Below are 23,807 nucleotides of genomic sequence, written 5' to 3'. Positions count from 1 at the left end.
CAGAAACTCTAACCCCGCCCAATATCATCATAGATCTGAGAGCACTCCAAGTCCCTATCCCATCTTCTGAAGGCAGAAAAAACTACTAGGTGAAGATAGGAAGGGGCAAACCGATCAGTTATGTGGCTGCTTGGTATTAATTAATTCAAAGTGCTGGTTTTGCCCTTAAAATAGTTTGGGACTGAATTACTTAAAGAACTGCCTTCACCCATATCAGCCTGCCCACACTTTAAGAGAAGCCTTCTCATTTGCCCATCCATGACAGCAATTAGGTGGGAGATCACATGTGAGAGGGCCTCCTCTGCAGTGGCCCTACATCTTTAGAACAAGTGCCCATGGGAAGTCCACCACGCTCCATCATTGCAGTCTTTTAAGAAGGCTTTGAAAACATATTATTTTACTGTGGCCTTCTTGTGACATGACGACTTTTTTTGCTGCTATTGCCATTGCTGTTGCTGTTGCTGGTTTTATTGCGTTTATGGTTTTAATGCTTTTAATATTTTAACCATTTTTATGTATGTTATTGTTGGAATCCATCTTGCAAGGGCTTCTGCCCTGAAAGGTGGCCAAGAAATGTTTTAAATAAAATAAATAATTCACTATTCAGATGAAGGGGGTAGAAGCTGCCCTGTCATGAGGATGACGGTCCAGAGGCTTACATTCTAGGAAAGTAAATACAAAACATTTAAGACCTTCAGTAAGCATTAAGGTTAATTAATGCAACTACATATAGCATGCAGCAAAATCTCTGCCTAGGAAATATAGGGCAACTTGTAAGCTAAGCATGCTTACAAGTTTATCCTCTCAGGACCAGGCACTTAAAATGTGTAAAACTTTACATTAAAAATGTTATAAGCAGCTTTCCTTCTAAATGAGTATCTAGGGCAGACAATTAGCACACACAGAACAAATCTACAGCACAATCCACCCAAATATAACCATTTAAAGACCTGGGAGAGTTGAACATGAGTGTAAAGTTTTTCCTATGAAGATCAATAAGACTTTGAAGCACTCAACTTTAGTTTGATTTTGCTCCTAAATATTTGTCACTGCAGGGCTGGCTTTAGCAAAGCAAAATGTCAGCGTAGGAAAAGGATACATTTCAAATTACAAAACCCAGAGAATGATTTGGATTTGTGAAGCGGTACCTTCTGCCATTTCTCCATTTGTTTTGTCACGTAGCCTCGTTCATTTAAATAGGAAAACCCTTTTGGAATTGACAGAAATCTGAAAAAAAATGCCATGATACAGCATTTGTAAATATTTTCACATATTATCAAAATGCAAATTAAATAGCTTGTTTCATCCAGAGTAACATATTTAATGTTTACCTTAAGAGCAGAAGCAAACCCTTGTCTCCGAGATGAGAGAGGGCTGGTTTCATCTGAATGAGAGCATGAAGGTTTGCCTAAAAGAGAGGGGTGGGTAGAATTATGGTTTCGAGGAAGGCAATTTGCACTTCATTTATGGTAACACTGGAACTCACTCTCATCAGTGAGAGGGTAGCAGCAAACGGTCAACAGTAAATTGTACTCCTTAGGAATTTGTGCTTATTCTCCTATTCTGAGAGACAGGGTTGTATCCAACAGTGTCCTTTCACCAGCGGACCGAATTACTCCTCTGGGGAAGATCTTGGGGGGGGGGGTGCATGTGGGTGGGAAGAGGGGAAAGAAACTGCCATTGCTCAAGGAATCTGTTCACATAACTTTGGTTTTAGCCCTTAGTCAGCCCTTGAAAAATCTATGAACATACTCATAGTTTCCTCCTAGTTTTCATTCTTTTTGCAATCACATTTGGAGCAAGTCAACATAACACATTAGTTCATTTTTATAAGCAACATTCAATTTTTACATCATGCAAAGAAAAATCACTGTAGAAAATTTAGTTGTTTATTTCTTAATGAACTGATACATGCATTCATAGAGAGTGAGGAAAGGGGCAAAGGATTCCCACCTTATCTTCACATGCTTCATCGAGGATATCAAGTGCTTCAGAAGAGATAGCTTTATATTTGTCATGAAGCTGGGTGACTAGTAATTCGATTCCCCAATTACTGAAGAATTCTACATTAGCCCTGAGCAGTACTCGCAGGTGTTTTGTGGCATACAACCTGCAGCTCTACAAAGGAAAAAAACAGAATAATGGAAAACCAGCAAGAGAAACATGGTAGCAAAAAGCAGATTTTGTATATACAAACCCAGACAATTTGTCTCATTTTTATATGGCTGTAATCAGCATACCATTAAAGTTAATGCCAAATCCAAATTATAAAAAGACATGACATTCTGGAGCACAATTCTTTATAGTCAAAGCATGCACACACATACTTATAAAATATATAGAGAAAGAGCTCAATCTGTACTTCATGTTTCCTAGATTTATATGTAACACTGGGCAGTATCCAACTGGGCCTACCACCAGTTCCATTCTGCAAGCAGCCAGCATTGCATAAGGGAGTTCCACTGACCTGCCCCTTCCAAAATGAGCATTTCTGCTCATTTTGGGGCTTTCCCCCAGACGCGCTAAATCTCCACTGTTAACAAAATCGGTGGGGCTGGCTGTTCACAGGCAGTCACCACTGGATACTGCCCATTATTCATATTTTTATCTCTCCCTTCCTCCAAGCCCCACCCTCCTCACATTTATTATCACAACAATCCTGGGAGGTAGGATAGGCTGAGAGAAAGCGACTGGCACAAAGTCACAAAGTTAGCTTCAAGGGAAAGCCTTTGAGGAAGGATCTGAACCTAGGCGTTTCTGATCCAAACCCGACGTTCTATCTACTATACCAACCTGTGAAAACAAGGACAAACCAAACCAAATTTATATATTGTCCAGAGCATAGCTATTTAGAAGAGTTGCATGTCACTTACGTCTGTAGATGCAGTTAGGATTTTAGAAAGGATGACTCTCGCTAATCCATCTCTGCTGTAGTCCAAACTAGAAACTGTCAATTTGAGTAAGTGATCTTGGTTCTTCAAGGAGCAAAGATTAAGGAGACTGAAAAAACAAGGAAACATTTGAACAGAGATGGATGGAATCCTTTTAAGATATGCACATCTACAGGTATCTAAAGTAGTAACCTGGAAAGTGAGTTCCTGAGAATGTCAGTCTATGAGAGAGAATTGGACTGAGTTTTAAAAATCCCTTCATCTTTCCTTCCCTGCCTCTCCATTGGTTACATCTTCCACAGTCAAATTTTAGTTCCTTGAGCGAGGGGCATTTTTTATTGCTGTTGCTTAGTATATCCTAAAATGCGAGAAATATGGCCTGATAGGCTGATGCGAATTATTATTATGGAATTGAAGAAGAGGGAGTCAATAATACATTATTTTCACCATGGAAAGTTTTTTACCTGAAAAATGACACTATGCATGATCTATAGATTAAACTTTATAAATGTGTAGAGTCAATATATATTACTATATTCTTGATAGTTCGTTTGCACTCTCAGTGTTTAAATGTCAAATCTAACACCATCTTTATCCCCAATATATAAAAATTAATGTAAACAACCCACTTCCAGCTATAGTTTAATACACTCCATCCTTGAGAAATTTAGAGTACTGCAAGACAATTCATAAATTTTAAGATTCCAGAACCCAAGAACTTCAAAACATTTTTATAACTGAAGACAATGCTTACCATTGAAACACGTTACACTTTTCAAGCATTTTCACTCCATGGGGATGACAGGAGAGCGTACCAAAAAACAAAAAGTAGTGCTGACTAAGAGTGTTAAGTAACCCATTGTTCTGGAGACTGCGTTCTGGTTTCATTCCAGAAGAAGAATTAAGCCAGTGTACAATATCTTTCACTAACTCTTCAAGGTAGCCATGTCCCTCCTGCTTTGACATGGAAAAAAACAGAAGTACTTCAGTTCTTTTGCAGGATTTTTTTTCCCTCATTGAAAAAAAGAAACATTTATCTCTCTTGACACAAAGCAAGGAAATGTCAAATAGACCAGTACCAAGCAAATTAAGACCAGAGGAAAAACTTTATTGTGAAAACATTGGAATATATGTGGACTATTAAAAAAAATGCTATGCTTTAAGAGTAAGATAAAGGATATGCAGTAAAGAAGCCTAAATGCAACAGTGCTTGGAAAATGTTTTTGTTTGTTTTTGTTTTAAAGAAGTCTTTGACTTGGGTTTAGAATTCCTCCAATATAAGAACTGAGAGTCAGCTGTGATAGTGCCCTCAGATGATCTTGACATAAACTGAAAGCCATTGCTGCGGGGATTACGGCAGTCACAACAGTAAACAACCCCCAGGTTGTCCAAGCTTTCTAAGAGTTAGCAGTGGCAAGTGAAGAGTGATGCAATTCACAAACATATTTCTACAAAAGTGTCCTTGCACCCTCAGGACTTTCCTCTCCCATCAAGTTCTGCGTTTTGTCAAACAAAACAAAGCCAAAAAAACCGTGGGAGAGTAAAAAGAAAAATGCTGATTTGTTATCCTTTGCATGACACAGAGAATCAGAGCTGCAATGGAATAGACTATAGAAATTTTAGATAATTTTAAGTCTGTATCTACCTTTTGTTGCACCTGCCTTCCTTCCTTCTTTCCTTCCTGTCTTGCTTCCTGAGGGGCAAAAGTGCATGTTGATTGACCTGTGTATCACCCCCACCCAATATTCTGAAGCAAGTCAGGCTAGTGAGTCATTTTTGCAGGCAAGATTGTATAAATATAAAACCTAGCCTTTTGGTTGAGTGTCATCAAACAAAGTTAACTAACCGTGCTTCCTGATGTCCATGCTGCTTTGTCAGAAGTGTAGAGAGATTCCTGAGTGCACTACTGTCTCTTAAAATGAATCTTCTACAGAATGGAAGTGATAACTATGAGCCTATTATACCAGTTAGGGACAGATGAATCTCCCAATTTTGGTTTTGCTCAGTTTCCCATTTTTCAGTCGTTAGTTTGTTTTGTCTCCTGTCCACATCAGCTCTGCATTGTCTTTCAAGCAATTCCTCTAAAATTTGCTTCTGTGTACTATTTTCACTAGTTCACACATTTTTGTATGAATCTATTGATTGGCAAAATGCATCACAGTATTTTGAAAACGGTGGGTATTGAATTATAACTGTGTGCAAGTTAGTTATACTGTACAAATTAGGTACATTAGCATTAAAATGTGAACTGAACAAACTTCTCCCCCATCCCAAATACCAGCTCGGTCAGGGGTGTCAAACCTCTTTCAGCCCAAGTACTGAATTCAATTTTGGAGGCTGCATTCCAGTTGTGGATGGGGTCGAAGGGAAAACAGGGTGGGGCAAAGGCAAGGAGGGAAAAATACCAGCATACTGTAGCTTAAAGTTCTTACTGCCAGTAACTAAGATTGATGGTTTGGGGATAGGGCCAGGGGAAGTTGCCATGTAGGAAAAACCAGCAAGCCAGATTGGGATTCTGGGAGGGCCAGAGATTCTGAACCCCTGCTCTAGGGAGATGGATGGACAGAGTTTGGAAACTGGAGGTGAGATCTCTCCCCATATAAAACTGAAATAGACCTACTGCTCCATTTATTTGGTAGGTGGCAGCAGCTAGTGCTTCAATAGCCAGAGTGAGTTCAACCCCAATGGAAAAGCTAGGGTAACTAGACACCCACTTGATGTAGCTTATCTGGTTAACTCCTGGGGTGTAAGAATAAAGGGAAGGTTAAAGACTATCTAAAGAACTTGCTCCGATTTTTATTGATGTATTTTAATGTTTTGGGGCTTTTACCAATACATTTCATATTACTTACTATTATAACCTGTGGATAAACAATAAACTTTATAAACTCCACACCTACCCTAATATTTAAGCCAGTAAACCCATATTTCCTGGCCTGAATCTTAGGGTTCAGAAATAAATATTCCTAATGCACTTTCATGACACTTGGAAGACACAATCTAATGAAACACCTTCCAAGATTTTTTTTAGAATATGAAAAATCCTTTCCCAAAGTAATGTTTGAGTACAAGATGCTACCAATTGTTAGTTATGCCTAAACAACACCAAACTTACCTCTTCAGATTCAAGAAGAAACTCAGTAAACTGGCAACCCACAACTGTAAGCTGTTTGGACTTTGCATAATCTAGATCCAGGTTGGCATACAACTTGCTGCTAGGCTTGTAAAAATACATCAATCGTCGTACAAACCTAGTATCAAACAGAAGAATGAGGTGCTGAAAAAATCGTTGCAGGTTTCAGACAAACGTGTACATTACTGCCTGTTTACAGTGTTTTATCTATAATACAGCCAAATAGTTTCATCCATTCAAATGCCGCAGTTTTATTAAGTTCTCCTCACAGTTCTCCATCTCCCTGAGATCTGCTGTGAGGGTTTTCCCTGTGTTTCACCAAGGCATGTCTTATTGGGAAAAGAGAGGGAGCCCTCTCTGTAGGTGCACTTAGCTTGTTGAGCATCGTGTCTGAGATTAGTTTGGTTTACCTCTGCTTCCTGTCACATGGTTAAACCTTTTTTAAAAAAATAATAATATCCCAGTAGTATATTTGACGTGCCAGGTTGATTACTGTCACCTGGCAAACCCTTGTTTTAGTTGTTTTTACCCACCGCATCTGTCGTAATTTTATCTGTTTGTAAGTTATATGTTGATTTTGTGACTGCATTGGTTCATTGATTATTACACTAAGTTGTACAAATGTACTGGAAGGATAGGATATACACGTCCTAATAAATTAATAAAAATAATTACGTTCAGTCATTCCTGTCCTGATCCCACAAGAGGGTTGATGATCAAATGGATAAAATAATAATAATAATAATAATAATAATAATAATAATAATAATAATAATAATAATAGGCATTAATGACTCCAAGTCACTGAAATTAACTAAGCTACAAACGAATGGGTTGATTCTTGATTTTTTATTTTGCCCTGTGGATATACATGTGGACAATTTTGATTGTTGCCAGAGCCAGTAAGAACTGCCTTGCAGGATCAAACCAGGGGTCCATTTAGTCCAGTATTTGCACTGAGCAGCATCCTACAAAGACATTACATTTTGCCTTCAGAATTCATCTATCACTTCAAACTCCCTACCTATTAAACCCGTACTTATTACACTGTCCTAAACCAACTACCAGAATTCTAGTGGCCCACATTTGGGATTCATTTCTGATACATGACCTATTTATTCACAGCCTATTGTTCTTTTTTCTCAGTCTACATCTGTTAATTCTTATGTGTCAGACTGGACTGATGCGTTGCTTTCTGAATCTAAAATGCATTGTCTGCAAATCATATTTTATCAAGAGTAGGTGAAATGAAAAAATAAGTTTATTGCACATATTCTTTCAAAATGAGATCTTGTATCAACTCAATGAACACTTTCATTCGCAGGGAATTTTCAATGGGGAAGCTGCTGATTAATCAAACACTTTCTACAACAGAATATTGCCCAATCGTAAATACATTTTGGAGCGACATGAGTACACAATTGTTTTTACATTTATTCCAATGTAGCCATTACTAGCTAAAAAGCTATCTTTTCATTCATTGTTATTTATTACAGTCACAGACCAGCAAAAGAAAAAAGAAAAAAAGCTATCTTTGTATTTTTACAGTTTAGGAACATGCTATTTCCAAGACATATTGAAAATGTTTCTGGATCTGATTTTTCTCCACACAGTAGTTACATACCTGTGCAACTGTTCGTCTTTGTTAACCTTTAAGTTAATATTTGGCCACTAGAAAACAAAAGATAAAACGTCATTATAAGAATTGCAAATTTATTTATTATTACATTTATATCCCACCCTTTTTTCTCTTCCAAGGAACCCAAGGCAGCTTAAATGTCCTCCTCCTCTCCATTTTAGCCTCACAACAATCCTGTGAAGTAGGTGAGGCTGAAAGTCAGTGACCTGGTTCACATGACATGACAGCCCATTGTGGCTTAATTTACCTGCAGGGACTGTTGCATTGTGCTTGGGTGCCCACAGGCACCCAGCTTGCCATGGCTTGTAGTGTCATGTAGACCCAGAGAGCAGGGGTCGTTTGAGGGTTAGACAAAAAATAAACAAATTATGGGTTGTTTGAGTGCTGTCTAACTCTCAAACAACTCCTATTGCCTGGGTTCGCAGAACATGACAAGCTGCAGCAAGCTTGCATGTGCATGGCATAACGTAACAGCCTCGTAGATAAATTAAGCTGTGGTGGGCTGTCCTGTTATGTGAGCCAGGTCATGATTGGCTTCATGGCCGAATGGGAACTAGAACCCAGAACTCTTGAGTTGCGGTCCTAAACCCCAACCACTACACCACACTGGCTCCCATACCAATTCCATTATTTAAATGCTTCCCTTAAAAGTTAATTAGAACTTCATTTCACAGCTTACCTTAAGTATGGTCCCTATCAGATTCCAGTTCCACTCAAGATTCTCTTTGTGATGAAGAACCTGGCTATCTTTCAGATTCATCAACAATGCTTCCTCTGTGTCCTTTTACAGCAGAAGAAAGGGGAGAAGTGGAAGTTCTTTTTACTGCAAGATTACCTTCACATTAGTAGGCAATGTAAAGTATTTCATTTTACCAAGCTGTAACTGTATGTCCACAGTTGATTATTTAAAAAACACAACCAAGCAGAAGGGCGAAATTCTAGCGAAATAGACTCCCCACCTGCTCAACACCCCAGAGAGATATTCATTTAGATACAGAATTCATAGCAATCGAGATTGGAAAATCCAGGTTAAAACAATAACTGCAATTCAAAGCATTGTACACAAAACATGGAAAGTCACATTTCTGAGAACCGACATTTCAGTAAAATTACTCTACCTTCAGACTAAAGATATCTTTCTGCACATGATATTGATCCCTTCGCTGATGTGTTGACATGGCTTTCTGAACAATGTGATCTAGATGAAGGCTGTAAGGTTTAGGTCCTCGTTTCTTCATTTCGTGAAAGCGTTTTAAGCAATTTAGTGCAGCACTGGCTCGCCTACCAAGGGAAAATGTTCATATAATCAAAATTTATCAGACAATATTTTTTTTGTAACATTACTGCCCTTAGTAATGATCTAAAAGCCCAGACACTGTATATTTCTCAAAGATCTTTGTGGCAACACATTTCTTAAAGGCTTAATGAAGGCATTAGCAGCAGCATCCTCTGTTGCAAGTTTCTCACTCCAGCTCTAGGGCATTAGGATGAAACTTTTCCTATGCAAAAGGACCTAACCTGCATTAGAAAATTTTCCAAATCAATTTTTTCTGGAAAACCCATATTACTGGTTACAGATCCATAATTGGTGTATTTCCACTGACCGAATGCTCTTGAATCCAGCAAAGGCTTCCATCAGCAGAACAGGAAGGGAAGCGACTTTCAATTATTTCCACAACCCTCCCAAATCCACTCGGGAGAGTTGCAGGGCCCTTCGGAACAGTGCAGGAGTTGGTGCAGGAGAGCGGGGGAATCACCAAAAATCGCTTTCCTCCCTGTTCTGCTAACAAAAGTCTTGGCTGGTTCAAGGAGTCTTCTGTCAATTGCTTACAACCCTAATTCTTCAGCTAGTAATTCTGGGCTCAATCTTACTTTAGAAATCAATGGTAAACCTCCCACTGATTATAACTGCTCAGGATTGAGGACCTTTTCCACAGAACTGACAAATGTTAATATTTTTAGGGAAAGCTTGCAAAGGACATGTTTGTTTTAAAGCATCAAAGAAACCTAAGTCAACACACATATTACTAAATCTAAAACAATAAACATGGCAGTGAAATCATCTGCAATTCAGAGAACACAGGCTTAGAAAGTTGATACAATTCCCAATTAGAAACCCAGACATGAATAACAGAATTTAGGCATATAAAAATCCGTTCAATGCTACGTCAATTTACTTTCAACGTCTAGGCATGGCAACTTCACTATCTGTACACTGCAAGTACTGTGTATACTGCAACTGTTTGGGACAAAGCTTGAAGATTTACTATGGCTTTGTTACTCCTTTTTCTACCCATCTTCTCAGGTACAATGGGGCTTTTTGAGGCTTCACTCTCTGAATTGGGGAATGAGTTACTTGCTGTGACAGATACTATGTGAAAGGAAATTCTTTGGATCTACCCACTTGTATGGGAAGCAAACTGGATGCAGATAGGGTCAGTACAGGACAGTTTAGTTTACCTGACCAGAAAGAGAAACCTTGCACTTCTGTTTTTATCTTTTCTTTTGTTTTCCCCTACTTTTCCTCCAGTTTCTATGTTACACCGAGAGTTTTTCAGATATGGTGTTCCTTCAAAAGTATTTATACTATGGTTTTCACTGCTCCATATTCATGGGATAATGGGAGCTATAATTCCAAATATATAAAACCTTTAAGGACATCCATTTGAATAAGTAACATATTGTAATATGACATAGCTTACAGCTATACTGAATGGACACTCATGACTTAACATTATCTTCAGCATTTTACCAAAAATTATGCTTACTGTCTCTTCTCCTTTACAATGTCAAAAGAAGCTGCCATATTCATTAATGTTGGTAAGCAGTGTAAGTGATGGCTGTGACAATGCGGAAGGATGGTGTTTGCCTGAAAAAGAGAAGAAGATTCACAGACTCTGCAACAGAACCAGGTCCCTACACCCAGTGAAAACCTTATTTCCCTTTAATGGGGTACAAATACAGCTCTGAAAAAATCAAATGACTTTTCACATGCAACTCAGCTAATACAAAATCTTATTAAAGAGTAAATACTGCATTTGAAAACAGCTATAAGGAAAATTCATAACTTAGGGGTCCTTCTGGACTCACTGCTCTCTGCAGAAGCAGACAGGAGTAGAAAGGGGTTCCTTTTATCAATTTTGTTTCTCAGCTGCAATCCTATCCAAGAAATTCAGACCTGGTTTCAGTCATAAATGTCCTAGTTACATCCAGACTGGACTACTTTAAGATGCTCTATGTGGAGCTGCCTTTGAAGGAATCTCAGAAACTTAAGCTAATACAGCATATGGCCAGCTGAATCCTTGTGTGGGTTAGACAGACAGATCCCGTACTAGCTGTATTGGTTGCAAACGTGTTTCTGGCCCAATTCAAAGTGCTGCCTTTGTCCTTTCCAAACCTACACAGTTTGGGTCCAGGTTATTTATCCATTCCAATCTGGGATCAGGCCTGGCTTAGTCACCCCAGGTAACTTATGCTGGTAAATGGATAGGAGTAGTGTGACCCTGTTGGTCGGACAATCCATCTACTTTGGGTGTCTTTCTATGATCTATGGGCTGCAGGTTTTATTGCTGTAATCTGTTTTTATAATGTTTTATAGTATTTTATTGTATAATTACTTATTGCCAATTTGTATATTTTTATATGTTTTTTCTAACCTGCATGCCACATTGAGAAGTTCTACCCTTAACAATGGCCTAAAATTATTTTGTATAAATAAATAAATAAATATTTTTATTTATTTACTTGTTACATTTTTATACTGCCCAATAGCCAAGGCTCTCTGGGCAGTTTAAAATTAAAACCATAACATATAACAAGTCAAGATTTAAAACTTTAAAAATGTGAAAATATCATATAAAACCAGAATAAGATATAGTCCAGGGAAAGCCTTTCTAAAAAGATATGTTTCCAGGAGGCGCTTAAAAGATGTTACATTTTCCGCCTCCCAAACCACTCGAGGGAGGGTTTTCCAGAGGGTGGGTGTAACTACAGAGAAGCAATTTGAATGACTGCCTGCACCATATGAAACTGCCCATGTCTTCAGAGACCCTATTCGCTGGCTGGACTCCAAGCTCAGTAAAGTCATTGGGCACTAGATATAGGGCCTTTTGAGAGATGGCCCCTGCCCTATGAAATTCCCTCCCAAGATATATGTTTGGCCCCATTTGTGGCTGTGTTTTAAGAGGGTTTTAAAACATATCTGTTCTTCCAGGCTTTAAATTAAATTTTTAATGGTATTTGCTGCAGGTGGATATCTGGAAACTATTTTATTGTAACTGGTTTTATTTAAAATTATTTATATTTTCTTAATGTTTGTTGAACTGTATTGTTTGTTGAATTGTATTGTTTTTATACTGTAAGCTGCCTTGGAAAGACTATTGTTTTGAACTGCAGCTAAGAAGTTGATTAATTAAAGAAATAAAAGCATTTCCTTTTCTAATTGCTTGCGCTTATTGTAAGCATATTATTATTATTATTATTATTATTACATTTATATACCGCCCCATAGCCAAAGCTCTCTGAGCAGTTTACAAAAGTTAAAAACAGTGAACATTAAAAACAAATATACAAATTTTAAAACCATAAAAAACAAACAAAAACAGACAATATCCGTTTAAAACAACTATTCTTTGGTCAGTTAAAAAATTCAGCATATGCTGTTAAATGCCTGGAAGAAGAGAAAAGTCTTGACCTTGCACCGAAAAGATAACCATGCTGGTGCCAGGCGAGCCTTGTAGACAATACTTCTAACAATTCTCTGAGAAAATCAATTCCAAAAAAATTGTTCTGTTAATTAAAGGAGACAGCACACTATTTGCGCCATGAACTTTATAGCTGTCAATTCTAAGGATACAAAATTAATATTCTGCTGAATGATTAAGGGGTTACCTTGTTATTCTAGTACAGAGAGTTCTTAAGCCACTACAAGATTCGACTATGTTCCCTCAGGCTGTCACATTAGATAGCCATCCAGGATTCTCCAGCAATGCACTGAAGGCAAGTCTACAGAGGGTAGGACTGTGGAGAAACCATCCTTACGCAAATTACGTAAGACCATCACGTAGTTCCAAGCCAGGAAACAGCTTTTGGTCATAACAGAAAGGAGGAGCTGAAAGCTCATTTGATAACCTGCTGCCTCTTTTACTAATTCAAAAGCACATTGCAAAGATCCAGGAAATTGCATATATTGGACACCTGCATTCTCCCCTAGACAAAACAGTCCTTTTAAAATTATTTTCTCGTCTCCCATCCTGGGAGAGGAAGTCTAGGTCTAATGACTTGAGGGAAAGAACAACAAATAAATGAAATGAAGTCTCTTACCATATGTAAAAGTTCTCCCAGTAATATTGTTGCTCTGACAGATACATGGTCATCACTGCTTGTGATTACCTCAACTAGACCCTAGAGTAAATAAGAAGTAAAATTCTATTATAGCCATCTCACAGATGTACAGGTTAACTATTCAGCATTTAAATTAAAATCTGAACTTACTTCCAAGAGTCCATTTCTAATGAAAGCAGAGAGAACCAGTGCCAAGTAATTGTCCATGAGGTCAGGCCTAGATAAATGTGTAAGAAAAAAACAAGATCAACATTTTCACTCTCTCTTTCTTTCATGTTACCACCCACTTTTGAACCAACCAAGATGCAGGCCATTTATTTATTTATTGCATTTCTATACCGCTCAATAACCGTGTTGTATCATAGATCAATAATCTATGATACAACACTCCAAAACAAAAGAAATTATCACCAGTAGCACATCCAGTTTATACATTTATAGATTTAAATTTTGAAAAGTAATGTTTTATAAATACATAAACAAACAGATTTCAAATTTGAAATGTTTTGGTATAAACTATTTCATATATAGCTTTCACATTTTAAAATCTGCTTGTTTATATTTATACACACACACTTAAATCTTTAGTTTTAAAAAATAAATCTATAAATGTATAAACTGGTTGTCATTTTTTGTTTTGGTTTACTCTTTTGGTGATAAATCAGTACCTGGATCTGGCTCGGTGAGGTAATATAACTTTAGCTTCCGCAGCTACAAAGCCATCAGAAAGTCTCCAACTGTCTTGAAACCTGCTTGGATCTACAAGAAAGCGACCAAGTGAAAATATTAGGGCTCGTTTGCACCACTGCTCCATGTGAACTTTCATTTAATTGAACTATTATTTATTATTATTTATTAATTTAACTATTATTTAACTATTATTTATTATTTTTATTATTCTCTGTTTCACTGTTGCAATTTGCACATCTACAGTACACCTATGCGGTGCACCTGTGAAAGTGAACACTGTAGGACAGGGGGGAAAAGTAAGCACTTCAAACTGCTGCTCGGCCTTTATGATGTCCCCTGATTTTCTTGCTCACTGACCGTTCCTTCCGTGCTCACTCATACACATGCACAGCAGATACACAAAATGTCACAAACAGAAATATACTATAAGGACATAAGAAATACAAGGAAAATAAAATTAAATGAAAGACACCTTTAGGTTTAAATGATTACGTTAATGCCAAGATGTCTACAAAACTGTTTGCACCTGAAACCAGAATCCTTGAGATATCCGATTTTAATTTTATTCTCAGTTCTCTTCTGTGGATGTATAACAGTTTTATGTGCCTGCAGTACATATTACTTCCTCTGTTCTGAAGTGGATGTCTTAAATACAGACTCCCTAGGTATCAAAGTAGATTTTGGAGAGGGCAGGAGCAGATCCCTGATAATTGGGAGGAGAAATCTTCTTGTGAATTTGGGAGCAAAAACCGTACAAAAGAAGGGAAATCTTGTTACACTGTACATGCACAAATGAATGATTCTGGTGACAAGAAATGGTAACTGAGGTTGCACAGGGGCAATGTGAGGGAATGCAGCTAGTGGGAAAGGGGGTTATACTTGCATTCTGCTCAGCTACAATTCAGTTGCAGGGAAAAATACAGAGTGCACATTTGTGCCTCTGCACTTGTGCAGAATGAGAACAGAGAAAAACGATGGCAGATAAATTTGGACTAAGAATAAAACATTGGGAATTTAAAAACACACACTACATTTTCAAAGTCACTACAGACTTCTGTCAAAGGAAACTAGCAATTTAAAAACTTAGTAAGAAGAGGAACTCTATAAAATAAAGTCTGCTAAACATTTTTATGATTCTAAAGTTTTGAAAAGTTTTTAATGTTAACAGAAATTTAAAGGCATTTCCCCCACCCACCCACCCAAAATGTACTAACACTCAAAGAAAAATAACTTTTAGAACTACAAACATTCTTAGAAGTTTTCTGGGCAATATCCAACAAGGCCATTGCCCAAGCATCCTGTTGGGCAAGCAGGACCCACCACTTGCACAACTGAGACTTAACACTTCCTATAGAAAACTCCCGAAATGAGTGGAAATGCTCATTTTTGGGGATTGTGACAAGTCGGCAGAGCTCAGTTTACGCAAACTTTGCTGACGAGCCCTGTTCCAGAAGCAAGCGTTCCACTCTTTTCCAGTTGCTCCTGGAAGTGCTAAATCTCTGTCTTCCACTTCCCAAACAGAATTGGCAAGTGGACAGCAACCCCTTGGATACTGCCCACTGTGAAAGAGGGGTAGGGGATGTAACAATAATGATTAGAAGCAAAATAAGCAAGGTGTAAAAAGTAGAGGACTCCATTTATATTACATATGCATGTGTCATAGGTCTATCCATTTAAAACCATCCTTCAAGGTCACACTGAGAAATAGCTTCTAACTGCTGCAATTCAGCAGCCAGATGTTCAGGCACAAGCCCCATTATGATCTGAAGAAGTGGGCATAGAAATGCACCTGATAAGTTATCTCAGGGAATAAAATAAAACACTTTCCCCTTGAAAGCTCAATACTGACCTACACTGAGAAGTGCTTCTATAAATTCTTCTGTCACAACAGGAAGAGGGAGGCGAAATATATCATAAAGTACTTCAAGCAGTCCTCGCTATAAACATAAAAAAAAAATAGGATTCCAAGCATCAGCAGAAATGTAAGAATGAGTATTGAACTTAGCAGTCACATTTTAAAAGTAAGTGAAAACATCTAAAATACTAAAAGAAAAAAATGGGCACAACTTTTAGGATTGCTCAACTTCCATCACAAACCTCAAATCTTCAGAAATATTTTATTTTAAAAAAATGTTTAGAGCAATTAAAATTTTTATGGAAGAGTTAGGTTTTAGGCTCTATTTAAGATTTTTCTTAAATAAAACAAAAGCTGTTGCCCATTCTTCTGCAGATACAGTGCCTATGTGGGAAGAACATCAATGTGCTTAACCGATCCATTTTTCTTCTCAGTACATGCACATATTTTAGCACAACAGGCCATTAGAGGAATATGGATGTGTGTGCAAGTTATAAGCTCCAGCTTCAAATATCTTGCACAAGGCTCAGGGGAGCAACGGATGGGAAGATGGTGAACTTCCCAATCCCCATGAGGGCCTGGTGTGCTCAGCAGATACATGTCAAAGAGATGAAAGAGTGGAACCAGGCTTTATTGAATGTGAGGGTGATTCTTCTGTATGCAGGCAACATGCCCACACTAGAGAAGGTTGCATCTAAAGTTTCAAATTCATTATAAGAATAGTTAAAACCAAAAGTGATTTATAAAAAATGAAATAGAGTCCCCAGAGGGCCAAGCGGTCCCACCCTCTGACACTCTTTCACACAATATAAATGCACCTATATTAACAGTAGCACATGAACCGAGTACCACCCATGAAGGAGCATACAAGTCTCACAATTCTTCCTGTAAAAGTAAAACACATACCCGTATTTCCATGTTAGGTATGCACAGCACCCCGATAAGAGATTGGATCCCAGAATTCCCAGGCTTGCATAAACTAATGATGCCTAAAACCAAAACAAAATGCAAAATTACATAATGGTAACATGAGGGATTTACTAGTATGCCAATACCCACTGATCATGTGGCTTTGCTCCTAGTCACACTGACATTATTAAATGGGAAACTTCTGGAACTGATAGTTAATGACACATGGAACGGTCCCAAAATAATCCAGCACCAAGGTTACAGGATTTGTTTGACCTGTAAAAATGGGTTCCTTTATTGTGGGAACAGTAGAATGGTATAGCCCAGAGCAAGAGGCTCTCTGACTGGAGGTTATAAAATTCAAACCCAAAATAATCTTGGCCATGGTGAGATCATGAATTATGTGGGAATCTCCACTAGACTATTTATTTATTTATTTATTTATTTATTGCATTTCTATAGCACCCAATAGTTGAAGATAATGGAACAGAGGAAGCGTCTGTCTAGTCCAGCATGCTATTTTTTCACAGTGGCCAGCTAGATCATAGAATCATAGAATAGCAGAGTTGGAAGGGGCCTACAAGGCCATCGAGTCCAACCCCCTGCTCAATGCAGGAATCCACCCTAAAGCATCCCCGAAAGATGCTTGTCCAGCTGCCTCTTGAAGGCCTCTAGTGTGGGAGAGCCCACAACCTCCCTAGGTAACTGATTCCATTGTCGCACTGCTCTAACAGTCAGGAAGTTTTTCCTGATGTCCAGCTGGAATCTGGCTTCCTTTAACTTGAGCCCGTTATTCTGTGTCCTGCACTCTGGGAGGATCGAGAAGAGATCCTGGCCCTCCTCTGTGTGACAACCTTTTAAGTATTTGAAGAGTGCTATCATGTCTCCCCTCAATCTTCTCTTCTCCAGGCTAAACATGCCCAGTTCTTTCAGTCTCTCTTCATAGGGCTTTGTTTCCAGACCCCTGATCATCCTGGTTGCCCTCCTCTGAACACGCTCCAGCTTGTCTGCGTCCTTCTTGAATTGTGGAGCCCAGAACTGGACGCAATACTCTAGATGAGGCCTAACCAGGGCTGAATAGAGAGGAATTCAATAGATGCTACTGGGTAGCTTACAAACCAGTCATGAGCAGCCCTCCGCTGTTGTCAACTCCCAGCATATTATATTCAGAGATACACTGCCTCTGAATATGAAAGTGCCCTTTCAATATCATCGCTTGCAGCAGTTGATAGGCCTGGATCTTCCATGAACGTGACTAATCCTTTTTCAAAGGCACTTAAGCAAATGGCCATAACCATACCTTGTGACAATGAACTGCAAAATTATGAGATGTATGAAGTGGGTATTTCATAAATCTCTGTCGTATCTCTCTTCGTCGTCTATTTGTATACTAGAAAGTTCCAAAATCTTTACCTTCTCCTCCAAAGTATTTGAGAGTCTCTCTTGTGAGACCTTTCAATTTCAGATTTGCATTTGGTGGGAGTGAAGAGGGTTTTTCCAAGGCTGCCCCCAAAGTGTGGAATTCTTTCCCTTACCCAACTGATGACTTTTTATTGCTGTATGAAAACCTTCCTGTTTTGGCAAGCCTTCAAGTCTCCATGGAGACTTGCCTGATCTTGTTTTTATACTTTTGGTACACTTTACGTTGCTAATATTTTACCTGCTTTTTTGTCATTTTTTAAAAACTCCACTTGTTTATTGGCTTAATGATGAGTGTGTGTGCCATTGATGTGCATGTGTCAACTGTCAAAGAATTCTAAAAGACTGGTGAGGTGGCACCCATGTTTGATACCAATTCTTCACTTTATTTTCTTGTCTTCTGCATATTTAATAATCATAGCTTTAATAAAGCTTTTCATCCATTTATCCAGAACAGAAGATAGGCTAACAGACTCTAATTTCCTGTCTCCATCTACGGTAGATCTTTTTTAAAAAAAATAGGTATTACACTGATCACCTTCCTCCAGCAAGAAGGAAAATTTCAGCAATCTACAGCATTCTTCCACATACATTTGCCCAAGAACTAAAATAGCTACAAAGCAGCCTAACCCCTCGGCCTTCTTGAGGGGTTAAAATATATAAATAGCCTGCAAAGATCTCTGAAAAGATGTCCTGAAGAATAAATCCTGTGACTGGTTGAGACATCTTTTTTCAGAGATCTGAAAAATATGTGCCCTAGGAAAGAGACATATTGGGCTACTTTGAAGAATAAAACTATATTTTCTACATTCTGAGAGTTGTTCTCTCTTTTCCATTGGGTTATTTCAAATGTTCCCCAGTTTTGTCTGGTCTGACACAAAAAAAAAGCTACCAAAGGTTCCTCACCTTCTGACATTAGGCACGTGGTGACAGGTCAACAGACTTCATAGGCTCAGTGTTGTCCATGGTGTAATTTCAGAAATGTAGAAAATCAAATTCAGAATAGAACAGGAACTTTTCTGTCATGACTCCAGTGATTGTATGCATAGGATGAGATTGTAGTATGTATGTGTGTCGGGAAGGGGGGCAATGTTACAAGTATGTACTGTTCCACCCATAAAAATATGCTTGGGTCCTGGTCACATATGACACCCACAAAGACCATGTGATCCCCACCATTATTCATGGTGGTAGTATTGCACCCTGAAATTTAGTATTTCATGCTGAGCTCACCTTTAATTTCATTAAAAGACGTTCTTGGCCTCTGGTTTTAGAGAGTAATCCTATGGCCCCTGGGTGAGCATCTCCAGGACCATAGGATGAGATAGATTATCCACTCCGACCTAGGAAGAGGGAGTTAGAGATCCTCCCCCGACTCCGGCACGGAAAGAACCACACCAGCTGCCTCTGCGAGGCTGGAAAACCAACGTTGGAGAAGGGGAGAGGGGGGCATTCTGATTAGCAAAGAGGGGAGGAGACTAAAGAGGCCAGGATTCGATTTATCCTGAGCCTCCTCCAGCTTCCTTACCTCCCCCTCGAAGAGTCCTCATTTACAGAAAAATGTCTGCCTAGCAAAATAAGCAAAGAATGAAGAACAGGGAAGTAAATATCACCTCCTCTGCTCTTCCCGTTTGCTTGGCTTCAGCCCGGCAGGTCATAAGAATCTCAGAAGCCTCCAAGTATTGGGGCTTCTGAGTAGCAAGAGCGAAGTCCATAGGACTGCTCCCTTAGAGGCTTCACCAGGCATTACGCATACACTTTGAAGCCTATCTTTGCAGCTATAAAAGCTACAGATTTCCTTTTAAACAAAGGAGAGACAGAGTTATCTAAGATGGTTTTTTTTGTATCCAGTAGCAAATTGTCCTTTTTCAACCTTCCAAAGTATAGAATTATAACACTTATTAACATACACATCAAAGTCAGAACAAAGGCTTTACCTGCCCATGATCGAAATGCCGCAACAATTCCCATTTTACTAGCAGAAAGCCGTGCTTCTCGGTCCTCTCTGTAATAAAAACAATATTATAAAAAGATACTGAAGTTAGACTGTGTTAGTCATGTTTTACTGTCCATTAAAAAATGTATTACTGTTGAGAGCACACTCCCAAATTTACAAGTCTGGGAACAGTGGAATTTATAAAAGCCCTCGTCAAGAACAGAATAAGCATTTTAAACCTCATTGTTACTAAGTTGCAACCAATGATGATTATACTTACTTCATCTGTCCTTCTGCAGTGTCTGGATTATGCCTGTAGTGAAAGTCGGTATATGGGGCTAAAATCCGCTACAATAAGGAAGCAAAAGATTGGAGTAATTTCCAGTACCATCATTCCATCCTTACTGTTATCCACTTTAAAGTTTTTTGGGGAAAATACTGTCTCTTCCTATTGAGGGTCTGCATTTTTTGCCCATCAGCACTTGTTAACAGAACTGGCACAAAATACAGCCAATCTAGGGCCTTTAGAAGGATGTGTTGGACTAACATGAAAACATGCATGATATAAACAATATGGAGAGCATAATGCACTTACTCTGTCCAGTTTTGAAGCATGTTGCTGTCCAGCTATAACATACCAGCATGGTTTCCTTACATTTAACCCATCCACCTAGCTGCTTATTCATTTTGGGCAAAGGGAAAATCACAGAAAGGGAATAATACTGGACTGTGTATCTCTGGCCTCTGAGCAAACTCTGTCAGTCCAATTGTCAACTGATATACACCAAACTGACAATCTTGGATCAAGCTGCCACTTTTAGCCATAGTACATTTTAGTAGACAAGCACTCCCATCAGAAAACTAATGACAGAGATAAAGAGTAGATTCACATTATCATCATAGGAATATCCATCTAAGCCATCCTCTGCTGGAAGTTGTATTATTCTTTCATTTGTGTTATGAACCATTTTGCCTCCTGACTTAAGTTTATGCAAATAGCTGCATATTTATAAACAAGACATGGACAGGTCTGTATATGCGAATATGAATCAAGTATAGTGATTAAGTGTTAAAAAGCCATATCTTATTATTATTATTATTATTTATTTATATAGCACCATCTATGTACATGGTGCTGTACAGCGTAAAGTTCAAAAATTCTCTTGTGCAGATATTTCTTTCCCTATAAATATTTGTACAAACTATTTCCTTAAACAAGTTTCTCTATTAGGCATAATGCTAATCAGGTAGTATGATGTTACGTATATGCTAGTATTTTACAGGAGTCAAATTCATGAAAAATTTCTTCACGACTCAAAATGAGAAAGCAAGAGTACTTTGCTTTGAAGAAAATGAAGTTCCTACCTCTAATTCTACATCTGCTCGCACATACTGTCGAGTCTTTGGATGATTGAGAAGATGTAAGACTGTCGTTATGAGAGCTTCGTTTATACGGCTTAACTGACAATCGATCACATTTTTCAAAATGGTACTTAGACCACCCCGAAGAGCAACTACTTCTGGATTCTGAATTGCTGAAAGAGGAGAATTAATCAATTAATGCAAATATTTAACATCACCATCTACATTTACAGAAACACTAAAATCTAATTCAGATTTATATATTAAGTTTCATACCAATAACAATAAGGTAACAGTTTAGCTTAAAACTCTATTTAAAATTTAAGTATACTGTGAATTCATTTTTTAAAGATGAAATAGATAATCTAAATTTCCTAAATGTTTCTAAGCTATATAGTCATTTCACCGCATATGCAGGACAAGAGACTGGTTACACATACAAATGGTGCGTTTGGACGACACTTTAGTCCACGGAGTGGAAACAGTCCGCTCCACGGATGGTTATTTGCAGGGCACTCTTGGCCGACATGGAAGTGCTGCTCTGATGCTCCATGGAGTGGACTATTTCCACTCCATTGAATTGTCATCCCTCCCCACCAAATGGCAGTGCTGGTTACTGCTTACCTTACTGGGGCTCCACCATACCGTGGAAAGGAGCGGAGGGGGAGGAGAGGTGCACCGTATGGAGACTTGGCGCACCCGTTGCCGAGCAACAGCTGCAACGGCTGATCATTACCACCTCCTGTCAAGAGGAGAGATGGCTCCGCCGGGGCTTCTTTTTCCGGCGACGGCCATGGCGTGTCTTTCACAGTGGCTGTCGTCTGAGAAAGAAGCCCCGACAGAGCCATCTCTCCTCTTGACAGGAGGTGGGAATGATCCACCATCAATCAGCAATGGGCGCGCCATGTCTCCCGTCATTGGAGGTGACGCACCTGCTGACTGTCGCTACGCCCACTTGCACGTCCAATTCCCCATCCCTCCTGCCTCAGCAAAGGATTGCCCTTCTGTTCTTGTGAATGGGGACGAAATGGGATGTGGAAGAATCCGTCCTGCTCATCACAGCCCCAGCCTCAAAACCAGTGGATGAATTTCTCCTGCAGTTGGACGTTTCACACCCAGCTGCAGAGGCATCCTTCACGCCCCCCACCCCGCGATCCATTTGGGGATCGGATTGAGGGGATGGAAGGGGCTCCTTCTATTCCCTTGAGCCTATCTCCAGATGGATCAGGGTGGCGGAGGATGGTGGCAAGGGACGTGCACCCAGGGATGGCACAAGCAAGGCTCCCCAAGTGCTTGCCGGCACAGGGTTATTTTCCCTGCTGATGGAGCCCTGCTGGGCTAAAGCGGCTGGGGTTTCTTCTGCTCTTGCCTCACAACTCTGTTGGCAAGGGAAATAATCAACGGAACATGCCACACAACGTGATGACCAATGGTTGTGCAGGTAGTCAACTCTGCAAACTGTTGTTTATCTCCGTTGGTTATTCTTTGCCCGACAGATGCTTAAATAGTCCACTGTTGGACTAACATGTAATCCAAACTGAGCCAAAGAGAGCAGGCCTATGGTCCACAGGTGAGCGGCCCAGAGACCAAAGGATGGCTCAGATTTTCCCCTCTGAGGTTGGAGATGATGCTCCAACCTTGGAAGGAACCTCTATGTTTAGAAACACTAGACTGCTGATTACCAGAAAATGTTAATCAGTCCTCTCAATCTCAATCCTCTCCTATTCTGAGCACCCCATTGGTTGGCCACTCCTGAAAACAGAAAGCTGGAACAGGTGAACTGTTGGTTTCACTGAGCAAGATCATTTCTATGCTCTTACATTCATCTGCTATTTCCGAATTCCTATTCCCACCCCCCCCCACCCCCACTCCACAGAATGCCTAATGTTTCTTACATGACACTTGGATTATACAAGCACTAGTTTAGATATCATAAATAAGATTGCCATGGGTTGACATATGATACTTAACTACAAAGCCTTTCGAGATTCTTACCTAGTTCACAGATTATAGCAATACAGGCTCGAACCATTCTGTCCCTCTCCTGAAGGCCATCATTTCCAACTGCTATCAAGGAATTGGTAACTGAACTAGGAAATAATGATGCATTCACAGTGATCATCTGCAAAGAAATGTGAAGGAAAAGAGTGGTTGAGTTTCTCACTGGACTTATAGGAATTCACATACTGCATGTACATTAGGATTATGGAACAACTCTCATGGTTCTGTTACCTGCTTGTACTCTTCTTTCTACCTCACCCCCCACTTGAATTTTTTTTTGCTCAGAATTCTGCTCTTCTAGCTGTACATTCTTGTTCAATAATTTCTTTCTACAAAGGTATAGATGGCCTTATACTGTAGCCTATAAAGGGGAAGAAGCCATTGTCAGAAAAAAGAGCTATTCCAAGACCATACAGAATGTCTTAAGGCCTTCTTTTTCCATTTATTCATAGAAACTGAGTAGTAGCAGATATGAACTCACAAGCTGCTTCTAAAGCAGAGTTAAACGATGCCACCAAGAGTGGAGCCTCTTTTCCTGAAATGTTCAGAAAGAGAGTGAATTGTATGACAAAGTTGAGTACATGAGAATAGCACAGAGCTCGCAAAGTGTTCCCAGGAGTCATGCATTT

The 23,807-nt window shown here is 39.2% G+C and overlaps 1 protein-coding gene across 3 annotated transcripts in view; it reads right to left on the bottom strand.

The window, feature by feature from the left end:
* The window catches only part of RICTOR (RPTOR independent companion of MTOR complex 2), an 84,455-nt gene that overhangs the window by 24,232 nt on the left and 36,416 nt on the right, over positions 1-23,807 (bottom strand). Inside the window, exons 7-26 of one of the 3 annotated variants that reach the window (XM_063128132.1) lie at positions 23,173-23,299; positions 21,181-21,350; positions 20,096-20,163; positions 19,817-19,884; positions 16,458-16,540; positions 15,546-15,633; positions 13,675-13,765; positions 13,157-13,223; positions 12,986-13,066; positions 10,432-10,532; positions 8,782-8,944; positions 8,343-8,444; positions 7,649-7,695; positions 6,007-6,142; positions 4,537-4,584; positions 3,646-3,848; positions 2,874-3,000; positions 1,954-2,118; positions 1,332-1,408; positions 1,149-1,227 (exon numbers count right to left, since the gene is read on the bottom strand). In XM_063128132.1, coding sequence (XP_062984202.1) covers positions 1,149-1,227; positions 1,332-1,408; positions 1,954-2,118; positions 2,874-3,000; positions 3,646-3,848; positions 4,537-4,584; positions 6,007-6,142; positions 7,649-7,695; positions 8,343-8,444; positions 8,782-8,944; positions 10,432-10,532; positions 12,986-13,066; positions 13,157-13,223; positions 13,675-13,765; positions 15,546-15,633; positions 16,458-16,540; positions 19,817-19,884; positions 20,096-20,163; positions 21,181-21,350; positions 23,173-23,299 — 2,091 coding nt within the window. The remainder of the gene's footprint in view (positions 1-1,148; positions 1,228-1,331; positions 1,409-1,953; positions 2,119-2,873; positions 3,001-3,645; positions 3,849-4,536; positions 4,585-6,006; positions 6,143-7,648; positions 7,696-8,342; positions 8,445-8,781; positions 8,945-10,431; positions 10,533-12,985; positions 13,067-13,156; positions 13,224-13,674; positions 13,766-15,545; positions 15,634-16,457; positions 16,541-19,816; positions 19,885-20,095; positions 20,164-21,180; positions 21,351-23,172; positions 23,300-23,807) is intronic. The other 2 variants (XM_063128133.1, XM_063128135.1) reach the window with 2 other exon arrangements.

This window comes from Elgaria multicarinata, chromosome 6 (genome assembly GCF_023053635.1).
Source record: "Elgaria multicarinata webbii isolate HBS135686 ecotype San Diego chromosome 6, rElgMul1.1.pri, whole genome shotgun sequence".
NCBI lineage: Eukaryota > Metazoa > Chordata > Lepidosauria > Squamata > Anguidae > Elgaria > Elgaria multicarinata.
The sequence above is the reverse complement of the archived record's forward strand: the minus strand, read 5'-3'. Positions and strand labels throughout refer to the sequence as shown.